General features: G+C 40.9%; 1 protein-coding gene across 1 annotated transcript; it reads left to right on the top strand.

Moving 5' to 3' along the window:
• Window positions 1-3,134: 3,134 nt before the first annotated feature.
• On the top strand, window positions 3,135-9,396 carry LOC147326977 (tryptase-like). The gene is made up of 4 exons (XM_086297351.1): window positions 3,135-3,152; window positions 8,106-8,346; window positions 8,876-9,021; window positions 9,094-9,396. Exons 1-4 carry the CDS (start codon window positions 3,135-3,137, stop codon window positions 9,394-9,396), a joined length of 708 nt encoding a protein of 235 aa, XP_086153477.1.
• Window positions 9,397-12,185: the final 2,789 nt, after the last annotated feature.

Raw genomic sequence — 12,185 nt, forward strand, 5'->3', positions numbered from 1 at the left:
AAGCACTGATAGCAGCACATGAAGAAGCTTTAAGCACACTGACAGAATCTAGAGTTCAGCAGGGTGTAAGATGCAGGCAGGTCATTCATGGCACGCCATAACCACATAGTTTCATAATTCAATTCAATTTTATTTATATAGCGCCAAATCACAACAAAAGTCGCCTCAAGGCGCTTCATAGATACAGAGAAAAACCCAACAATCATATGACCCCCTATGAGCAAGCACTTTGGCAACAGTGGGAAGGAAAAACTCCTTTTTAACAGGAAGAAACCTCCGGCAGAACCAGGCTCAGGGAGGGGCGGGGCCATCTGCTGCGACTGTTTGGGGTGAGAGAAGGAAGACAGGATAAAGACATGCTGTGGAAGAGAGACAGAGGTTAATAACAGATATGATTCAATGCAGAGAGGTCTGTTAACACATAGTGAGTGAGAAAGGTGACTGGAAAGGAAAAACTCAATGCATCATGGGAATCCCCCGGCAGCCTACGTCTATTGCAGCATAACTAAGGGAGGATTCAGGGTCACCTGGTCCAGCCCTAACTATATGCTTTAGCAAAAAGGAAAGTTTGAAGCCTAATCTTGAAAGTAGAGATATCACTCTAAAAACTATTGTTTAAGCTCAACAAAAAAAATTAACGCAACAGTTTCCATTACTCTTTTTGAGTTATGATAACTTATGTTGAAATTAGATTGAACCAACAAACTATATTGAGTTACGGGAATTAAATTATCCTCCATAATCAAAGGTGATTTTAATTACCATTTAGGTAATATTTGGTAGCTTAAAAACATATTTTTAAGTTGTTTACTCATAAAAATTATGTTCCTCCAATTACTTTTTCCACATTATTTGAAATGATTTTTAAATGTTATGTAATTAATTACAGCAATTACAAAAACAATTTTTTAAAGTTCATTATTTAAAATATTAAGTTGCTGATTTTCATTATTATCATCATTTTAGCTTTCTCTCATTTTTTTTATTGTAATAGCTTTTAAGAAAGGAATTCATTCAACATTTTTTTTATCAAATAACTTTTTTATTTTTTAACAGTAGGCATTTCAACACTTTGTACTTAAAAAGTGAAAATAAACCAGAAATTTAGATTTATACCATCACAGCCAAGTTATAGAATATGCCTTTATGTATTTAACACCACAGAAACAAATGTGTTCAATTGGTAAAAAATGTACTTAGAAAACATTTTGTTGCAGTAATACTTCCATGCAAGTGTTCAGTAAATGTTAACTTTCAATGCCTACCAAACTGTACAAGATCTTGCATCTTTCTATTACACAATGCAGCAAACACCTTTAAGATCAATTTTACACATACAGGATTCAAAACAGTTAACAATCTTTGAAACAGAGTCAACATCTTTAACATAATGATGGTTCCATCAAGGTCAAGGAACAGCTTCTGAACAACTTCAAAAGTATATTTCAGATCCTTGCATTAGCTCAGATTGAGAGCATATATTATGCCCACGAGCAAAACACAGCACCTTGGGAAATTCTGGCCCTCCATGATTTTTGTTTCCTCCACCACAATGGTTGCAGTCTTATGGTTAGATCCAGGGGTGTACCGGTCACTGATGATGGCAGTTTTCATCACCTGCCTTAAGTTCTTCGGTGTCCTTGTAAAGCAAATTTAAAAAAAAAATAGGTTAGTGAATTATAGATTAGACTTTTATACTTACTGAATCTTAATGAATTCAGATGATCAATGGAAAACACACACACACACACACACACACACACACACACACAATGCTGGATTACTTACACCAAACTCCATGAACAGGCCCTCGTCCTTCTCTCCAAGGAAAGTGATAAGGCAGCAGATGGCTATTTCTCTGTGTGTTTCGATTGTCTTGTGCTATTTAAGAAAAAATAAAGTATGCGTATAAACTACATGGGTGACTGCCAACAAAGTGCATTTCAAAGATACCCAAAGTCTAAAGAGTTGTCCTACCTCAAGAAGCATGTCCTTGATCTGCCTGATTCTCACTCCTTTAGCTCCTCCCCTTGATAAAATGACATCCATCAGTTTTGGGGTGCAATGGTCAAGTGTAGCCATTCAAGGCTTACAGTGGTTATTCTCTTGAACGCCTCCTTTATCTGTCGACCACACAAACACAAGAATTAAGCCTTGCAGACTATTAGCTATACTGCATTAATGAATGCTGTAATACATTATTTAAAGAGGATAGAAGTGATCTAAGGCTACCCCAAATTTTGAGGGAACAAAAACAATCTTGGTGAAGACAAGGGAGACTTCCCCACCATAACCGTGGTGTAATCTCTAATGTTTTAGCAACCCTGTTTTTGCAGAGGTTTCGAATTTACACATTGTTCACTCCCAGCCCATTTTGTAAAAAATGTGTCCCAACTTAACAACTTAATGACCCTACATTATCACACTATACTAACTGCTTACTTAAAGTCTTGATGTTAAGTAGATTCACATAGCCTATGTCAGAATAATGCTATTGGAATGACATTAACAATATTTCACACAATCTGATTTTTTTTTAAAAACAAAACAAAGATACAGTTGTGGTCAAAGGTTTACATACACTTGTAAAGAATATAATATAATGGCTCTACCGAGTGTCCTGTTATTTCTAAAACTCTGATTTTTCTCTGATAGAGTGATTGGAACAGATACTTCTTTGTCACAAAAAACATTCATGAAGTTTGGTTCTTTTATGACTTTATTATGGGTTAACAGAAAAAAGTGATCACATCTGCTGGGTCAAAAATATACATACAGCAGTGCTAATATTTGGTTACATGTCCTTTAGCCATTTTCACTTCAATTAGGCGCTTTTGGTAGCCATCTACAAGCTTCTGGCAAGCTTCTGGTTGAATCTTTGACCACTCCTCTTGACAGAATTGGTGCAGTTCAGTTAAATTTGATAGCTTTCTGACATGGACTTGTTTCTTCAGCATTGTCCACATGTTTTCAATGGGGTTTAAGTCAGGACTTTTGGAAGGCCATTCTAAAACCTTTATTCTAGCCTGACTTAGCCATTCCTTTACCACTTTTGATGTCTGTTTGGGGTCATTGTCCTGTTGGAACACCCAACTGTGCCCAAGACCCAACCTTCGTGCTGATGATTTTAGTTTATGTTGAAGAATGTGAAGGTAATCCTCCTTCTTCATTGTCCCATTTACTCTCTGTAAAGCACCAGTTCCATTGGCAGCAAAACAGCCCCACAGCATAATACTCCCACCACCATGCTTGATTGTAGGCATGGTGTTCTTGGGGTTGAAGGCCTCACCTTTTCTCCTCCAAACATATTGCTGGGCATTGTGGCCAAAAAGCTCGATTTTTGTTTCGTCTGACCACAGAACTTTCCTCCAGAAGGTCTTATCTTTGTCCATGTGATCAGCAGCAAACTTCAGTCGAGCCTTAAGGTGCCGCTTTTGGAGCAAGGGCTTCCTTCTTGCACGGCAGCCTCTCAGTCCATTGAGATGCAAAACACGTTTGACTGTAGACAATGACACCTGTGTTTCAGCAGCTTCAAATTCTTGGCAGATCTGCTTTTTGGTGATTCTTGGTTGACTCTTCACCCTCCTGACCAATTTTTTCTCAGCAGCAGGTGATAGCTTGCGTTTTCTTCCTGATCTTGGCAGTGACGAAACAGTGTCATGCATTTTATACTTACAAACAATTGTTTGCACTGTTGCTCTTGGGACATGCAGCTGCTTTGAAATGGCCCCAAGTGACTTTCCTGACTTGTTCAAGTTAATAATTCGCTTTTTCAGATCCATGCTGAGCTCCTTTGACTTTCCCATTGTAGCGTTTGTGGGCGTTTCTATCCAATGAGCCCTATTTAACTGGCCTAAGAGAAGTCACCAGCTGTAGTCACTCATAATCACTCACAAGAAGTTAAGAGGCCATGCTATGAAGCTCAGTTCACTGACAACTTTCTAAGTCACCAAAATTGCTAATTCATGTTGCTGTATGTATAATTTTGACCCAGCAAATGTGATCACTTTTTTCTGTTAACTCATAATAAAGTCATTAAAGAACCAAACTTCATGAACGTTTTTTGTGACAAAGAAGTATCTGTTCCAATCACTCTATCAGAGAAAAAAAATCAGAGTTTTAGAAATAACGGGACACTCAGTAGAGCCATTATATTATATTCTTTACAAGTGTATGTAAACTTTTGACCACAACTGTAGCTACAGCTCTTAAGATCAAGAACAATACTTACTTGAAGCTGTATCACAATACTAACCAAAATCATTTACAATGTAATATTACGTATAGGTCATGCAAGTTTTATAAAGACATAAAATAGGTGAGCCAGATGGAAAAAAGAAGCCTCTAGGTTATCCCTCTGACAAAACTATTCACAGTTTAAGGCTTCTAATTTTGGTAAAAAGAAAAAACAAAATCAGCCTAAAATCGAAATTAGATTGCACTGTGTAGCAAAACTTTAACCACGCTTTTCCTAGCCACAGTTGCACTCTCTAGCTGAAGACTTTTGTCAAATGAAACTTTATAAGTCTTATCCTCTGCTGTGCTAAAGTTTAGAATGGCTAGCATTAGCTACATGTGGTAGTGCAAAGTATTTCCTTATCTGTATGAGCATCACATCATACACAAATCCACTACAGGTGACTAGCACAAATGCTTTGCTTTGGTAGAACTGTTATTTGTAAATGAAATGTTACTTACCTTGAAATGTCTTTTACAAAAGCTTGCACCATGCAACCCAACATGTGTGAATTTGCCCGGGCTAGTTAAGTCGGTAGGGGAGGGAATTTGAAATCAGAAGTTACAGTGGAAAAAAGTTATCTATTCAATTTCTTTAAGTAATTACAACTTGAATTTTATTTTGAACCCACTAACATTGGGATTTAATTTCAAATTACATATAAAATTAATTTAATGTAATTACCAACATTATTATTTCAACACAACCCAAAAAAATAAAGTTTGCAACTTAGAAGGTCTGTCTTAATCAATAAATTAGAATTTTTATGTTGCAGCCATGGATTTAATCAAGTGGAGGTAAAAGGCCTGGTTACTTTTTAGTGTCTGTCTCCTGAATCCAAACTGGAAGCTGGTTCCACAGAAGAGGGGCCTGAAAACTGAAGGCTCTCCCTCCCATTCTACTTTTAAATACTCTAGGAACAACAAGTAGGCCTGCAGAGCGAGAGCGAAGTGCTCTAATAGGGTGATATGGTACTACAAGGTCATTAAGATAAGATGGGGCCTGATTATTTAAGACCTTGTATGTGAGGAGCAGGATTTTGAATTCTGGATTTAACAGGAAGCCAATGAAGGGAAGCCAAAACAGGAGAAATCTGCTCTCTCTTTCTAGTCCCTGTCAGGACTCTTGCTGCAGCATTTTGGATTAGCTGAAGGCTTTTCAGTGAGTTTTTAGGACTTCCTGATAATAATGAATTACAGTCGTCCAGCCTGGAAGTAATAAATGCATGAACTAGTTTTTCAGCGTCACTCTGAGACAGGATATTCCTAAGTTTAGAGATGTTGCGCAAATGGAAGAACGCAGTCTTACATACAGTGGGGCAAAAAAGTATTTAGTCAGCCACCGATTGTGCAAGTTCCCCCACTTAAAATGATGACAGAGGTCAGTAATTTGCACCAGAGGTACACTTCAACTGTGAGAGACAGAATGTGAAAAAAAAATCCATGAATCCACATGGTAGGATTTGTAAAGAATTTATTGGTAAATCAGGGTGGAAAATAAGTATTTGGTCACCTCAAACAAGGAAAATCTCTGGCTCTCACAGACCTGTAACGTCTTCTGTAAGAAGCTTTTCTGTCCCCCACTCGTTACCTGTATGAATGGCACCTGTTTGAACTCATCATCTGTATAAAAGACACCTGTCCACAGCCTCAAACAGTCAGACTCCAAACTCCGCCATGGCCAAGACCAAAGAGCTTTCGAAGGACACCAGGAAAAGTATTGTAGACCTGCACCAGACTGGGAAGAGTGAATCTACAATAGGCAAGCAGCTTGGTGTGAAAAAATCAACTGTGGGAGCAATCATCAGAAAATGGAAGACATACAAGACCACTGATAATCTCCCTCGATCTGGGGCTCCACGCAAGATCTCATCCCGTGGGGTCAAAATGATCAGGAGAACGGTGAGCAAAGATCCCAGAACCACACGGGGGGACCTGGTGAATGACCTGCAGAGAGCTGGGACCAAAGTAACAAAGGTCACCATCAGTAACACACTACAACGGCAGGGAATCAAATCCCGCAGTGCCAGACGTGTTCCGCTGCTGAAGCCAGTGCATGTCCAGGCCCGTCTGAAGTTTGCCAGAGAGCACATGGATGATACAGCAGAGGATTGGGAGAATGTCATGTGGTCAGATGAAACCAAAGTAGAACTTTTTGGTATAAACTCAACTCGTCGTGTTTGGAGGAAGAAGAATACTGAGTTGCATCCCAAGAACACCATACCTACTGTGAAGCATGGGGGTGGAAACATCATGCTATGGGGCTGTTTTTCTGCCAAGGGGACAGGACGACTGATCCGTGTTAAGGACAGAATGAATGGGGCCATGTATCGTGAGATTTTGAGCCAAAACCTCCTTCCATCAGTGAGAACTTTGAAGATGAAACGAGGCTGGGTCTTCCAACATGACAATGATCCAAAACACACCGCCCGGGCAACAAAGGAGTGGCTCCGTAAGAAGCATTTGAAAGTCCTGGAGTGGCCTAGCCAGTCTCCAGACCTCAACCCCATAGAAAATCTGTGGCGGGAGTTGAAAGTCCGTGTTGCTCGGCGACAGCCCCAAAACATCACTGCTCTCGAAAAGATCTGCATGGAGGAATGGGCCAAAATACCAGCTACTGTGTGTGCAAACCTGGTAAAGACCTATAGTAAACGTTTGACCTCTGTTATTGCCAACAAAGGTTATGTTACAAAGTATTGAGTTGTATTTTTGTTATTGACCAAATACTTATTTTCCACCCTGATTTACGAATAAATTCTTTACAAATCCTACCATGTGGATTCATGGCTTTTTTTTTCACATTCTGTCTCTCACAGTTGAAGTGTACCTCTGGTGCAAATTACTGACCTCTGTCATCATTTTAAGTGGGGGAACTTGCACAATCGGTGGCTGACTAAATACTTTTTTGCCCCACTGTACATCTGGCTGAGGATCTTACGTGGTCAGTACACACAAACAAAACAGTGAAGAAGGCGCAGCAGCGCCTCTTCTTTCTCAGGAGACTGAAAAGATTCGGCATGAGCCCCCGCATCCTCAGGACCTTCTATCACTGTGCCATTGAGAGCATCCTCACTGGATGCATCACCACCTGGTATGGCAACAGCACCGCCTACAACCGCAAAGCTCTCCAGCGAGTAGTGCGGTGCTCTGAACGGATAATTGGAGGAGAGCTTCCCTCCCTCCAAGACATCTACAGGAAGCGGTGCCTGAGGAAAGCGGGAGGATCATCAAGGACTCCAGTCACCCCAGCCATAAACTGTTCAGACTACTTCCATCAGGAAGGAGGTTCTGCAGCATCCGGTCCCGTACCAGCAGACTGAGAGACAGCTTCTTCCACCAGGCCATCAGACTGCTGAACACGTCATAGACACCTCAGCTTCACTACTGGAACTTTAACATTATGCACTCCATACTGTATATAAATGCCACTGTTTTGCACATGTCTCACTCTGTATATTTTTATATATTTTATTTTATTGTTTACTCTATTTAATTTGTAAAATATGTGTACACACACACACACACACACACACACACGTAGAAAAATATTTAGTATACACATCCAGAAATGCATATACTATTATATATTGTACATATATTTATTAGTTTCAGGTTGGCCATTCTTGTATTTTGCTCGTTTGTGTTGTTGTGTTTGCACATCTCTGTTGCTTGTGGGGCTCGCACACAAGAATTTCACTCACATGTGCTGTACCAATGTACCTGCACATGTGATGTGACAATAAAAGTGATTTGATTTGATTTGAACAGGCTTTAAAAAATGTGGTAAACAGGAAGTCGAACATTATATCGTTTCATGTTGATAACAATCAGAATAACTGTGTACTGTTTGTGTCTCATGATGATCTCAGCACCAAACTGAGTGGCCTGACTGTGAATCTGGGCCGTCAGCGTCTAAGACAGTGACACAGATCATCATCCATCCAAACTACAACTCTGATACCAATGACAACGACATCTGCCTCCTGCAGCTCTCCTCACCGGTGGCTTTCACCAACTACGTTTCTCCCGTCTGCCTGGCAGCTTCAAGCAGCACCTTCTACAGCGGTGTTAACAGCTGGGTCACCGGCTGGGCCGATATAGGGAGTGGAGGTCATAAAGACATCTGACTGTTTCAGAGAAATTTGACTATAATGCAGGAAACAAGTGTGCTGTCTCAGAAATATTTAGAGCAATAAAATGTTTCCATGAGGTTAAATCTGTCGAGAGTTCAAAACAAGAAAGAATCATTATGTGAATTAACCAGTCTGGAAGTGCTGAATCTGCACCGAGTCACAAAGATCCCTGGTTGAAAGAAAGTATACTTTCTGTGTAGCTGACACTGCCCCCAAGTGGTATTAGACAGTACTACATGTTGACGTCCATCTAATGTCTGTGTGAAGTTACGTTTATTTTTTTAGCACGTTTAAAACCAGCAGCTGTTGTGCTTCTTCTAAAACAATGAGGTGAAGTGAGGTCATTACACTACACAAGTTAACCAGGCGACTGTGTTCTGCAGGGAGCTATAAACCCAGCAGACAAACACATGTCTCCATCTTTGCACACCATCATTTTGCTTGAAGGTGCATTTAATCCCTCACATCATTTATTACAAACTGATATATTTATTTTACCCCTTCAGTGTCCCTTCCTTCTCTACAAAACCTCATGGAGGTGGAGGTTCCTGTTGTAGGAAACAGACAGTGTAACTGTGACTATGGAGTGGGAAACATCACTGACAACATGATCTGTGCCGGGCTACATACAGGAGGAAAGGACTCCTGTCAGGTGATCGCTGTTTCCTGTGTTTGGCACATTTTCACCTTCTACAGTTTCCTCTCCTCAGCTTTGCTCTCAAAGGAGGATTCAGGAGGTCCAACGGTGAGCAAGCAGAACGGTCGCTGGATTCAGGCGGGAATCGTCAGTTTTGGGGAAGGTTGTGCTGAGCCGAATTTTCCAGGAGTCTACACCAGAGTATCCCAGTACCAGACCTGGATCAACAGCCGGATTTCCTCCAACCAGCTGGGCTTCATGACGTTCACGTCCACTGGGACCAACAGTGACCTCAATGTCACCTGCCCGAATAGCAGCGAGGGTCGTCCTGCTCACTCCTTCATCTTTGTCTTCTTCCATCTCCTCAGCCTCGCCTTTTGTCTCTGCTGACCAGCAGGGGGCTCCTCTGGATGCAAACAGCAGTCAGATCACTTATTGCTTATTCACACACAGCCACTGTGTGCAAACTCAGCTGTAACTTTAGAGAGAGATAAAACAGGGTTTTTTTAATTCAACAAAGTGCCACAAACACCCTGACTGAAGGCTCACCTTTAACTGTGTTATGATTTGGATTCAACTTTATTGTCCTTACACATGTATAAACACAGGGTAACGAAATACAGTTTGCATCTAATCAGAAGTGCAAGAGCAGTAAGTGCAATAGGAGCAGATTATATACAGATAAGGGTAGCATAAAAGGTGGGAATAGCTGTGAACACATTACGTACAAATAAGTGAAGTATACAGATGTTTATGTTACTGTACAGAGAGCAAAGATACAGATATACACAGATGTTCTGTTTATACATATGCACAGATATACAGATGATCTGTATTGCTGTACAGATGGGCAGATGTACAGGTGTACTATGAACAAATATACAGATGTGCTACATATATACAGATGTAGCAGTGTGAGGTAAACAGATCTACAGTAGTGGAAGCGTAGCGCTCTGAACAGACTATAATAGTGAACAGTGTACGCACTTTAACAGAGACCATACTATGTGTCACGGGATGGACTGGACAGGTTTAACCAGTGTTTTTAATCATCTTGCTTGGGTTGCTGTGTTTCATCATTTTTGATCTTTTGATAACATACAGTGTTTTTTATGGTTTTATTGCATGTTTGTATAGAGATTGACAGACCACGTGACTTTCGCACATTGCATGTTGGGTACTCGTGGCAAAACAATCAAAGCAATGCATCAAACGCAAACGTTCATTCTCCGGTTCCAATACCTTCTTGCTTTTTCTTTCCCCCCCAAAAAAGGAGTGTACAAAACGAAGGAGAACAATGCCGGACCGCACAAAGACAGACTTGATGAAAAGTCAAAGAAAAGATACGAGGAAAAAATCAAAGGAGTGAAAGGGTCAGACCCTTACGAGCACACAGAGTGGACAAAACATGTGCTGCCCAACTTTCACCACGCTCATATTTATAATCATACGGTTCTTGGAGTGAGCGCATACACTCATGAAGTTTAGTAACTTCAGGTCACTGCAACAAGCCCAGGTACAGTTTACCGACGGATGGGTGCAGGACCTTGAAATGCACCGAACGAAAGACCATCGTACGAACAATGTGTTCATCCATCTCTCTGCATTCAATTATTAGTTATTATTAATCTCCGACTCTCTTCCACAGCCTGTCTTCGTCTGTCTTCCTCCCCTCATTCACAGCAGATGGCCCCGCCCCTCCCTGAGCCCGCTTCTCCCAGGGGTTTCTTCCTATTAAAAGGGAGTTTTTCCTTCCTACTTTCTCCAAGTACTAGCTGAAAGGGGGTCATGTGATTGTTGGGGATTCTCTGTAATATTGTAGGGTTTATGTCTTACAATAATAAGTGTTGTTACTCATTGGTAGATCCAGTTTGGTGTCAGACATGGAAGCATTGTTCCAGGAAACAAATATTTATGTGAATGTTTCCTGGAGTACAGCATCTATTACATAATGTTACCATTAGATTTAGATTTAGATTTAGATAGAACTTTATTAATCCCTCGGGTGGGTTCCTCTGGGAAATTCGATTTCCAAAAAAGCACAGCACCGACAGAAGTTACAGAGTTATACACACACACATATATATAAATACAGAGACAATATAAATAAAATATACGAAGGGGATAAATAGAATAAATAGGAATAAAAAATAAAAATACAAGTGAATTGCACATTTCAAGTATTGAGTCTATTGCACTGTTGACTATTTACAAAAGTATTGCACAAGGTATTGTACAGTGAGGTGAAGAGGCACTACAGCTTAGTTGTTCCCCCCTCCTTTGTCCTCCTGTTTCCCCTCCCTCTCCCCTCCAGAGAGGAGTTAAACAGTCTGATGGCGTGTGGGACAAAGGAGTTTTTAAGTCTGTTAGTTCTTGTCTTGGGGAGAAGCAACCTGTCACTGAACAGGCTCCTCTGGTTGTTAATGGCCGTGTGCAGAGGATGCCCAGCATTGTTCATAATGTCCATCAGTTTCTTTAATGTCCTTTTCTCTGCCACTGTCACCAGAGTGTCCAGCATTACAGTGTTTCATGAGAACCAGTGTCCAAAACAACCCCGCGCACACACACACACACACACACACACACACACACACACACACACAGAGCTACTTTTTGTACAATGCTTAGTCTTTTGCACTGTTGTGAGTCTGCATCGTTCTGTCGTAGCACCACAGTCTTGGAGGAACGTTGTCTCCTTTCACTGTGTACTGTACCTCTGCACATGGCTGCAATGACAATAAAGCCACCTGACTTGGAGCAGGAAACATGTGGGCACTGTACTGAATACATAAGATGAAGGTGTGATGAATGCAAACGCCTCACATCAATCTTGGTTGACGACTTCTGTGGTTCCCTCACAGGTGTCAGATTTCAACAGTGTTATAGTTCACCACAAGGTGGGTCCAGTGAGTAAGCTGCCAGTACGCCCTGTACTGAGATCAGAGTGAAACTGTCAAATCTGAAGCCCTGATCGTTTTTAATGAGTAAGAATTTCACTGAAAGTGTAAAAATGCATCAGCTGATAGACAGCAGACTTTATCTGCCTTCATTCAGATCAAACCACAAATCATGGCCGAGCTGACCGAGCAAGCCCAAAAGTGTGTGCTGTGTTAAGGTCAGGGAGGAGGGTGGGTGAGACTTGAGCTCCATTTATAGAGAGAGAAAGAGTCCATGTGAGC

This window comes from Aulonocara sp. 'chitande type north' Nkhata Bay, linkage group LG6 (assembly GCF_057382095.1).
Source record: "Aulonocara sp. 'chitande type north' Nkhata Bay isolate Kocher_YH1m ecotype deep benthic linkage group LG6, A_spYH_male_GT1.1, whole genome shotgun sequence".
Classification (NCBI taxonomy): domain Eukaryota; kingdom Metazoa; phylum Chordata; class Actinopteri; order Cichliformes; family Cichlidae; genus Aulonocara; species Aulonocara sp. 'chitande type north' Nkhata Bay.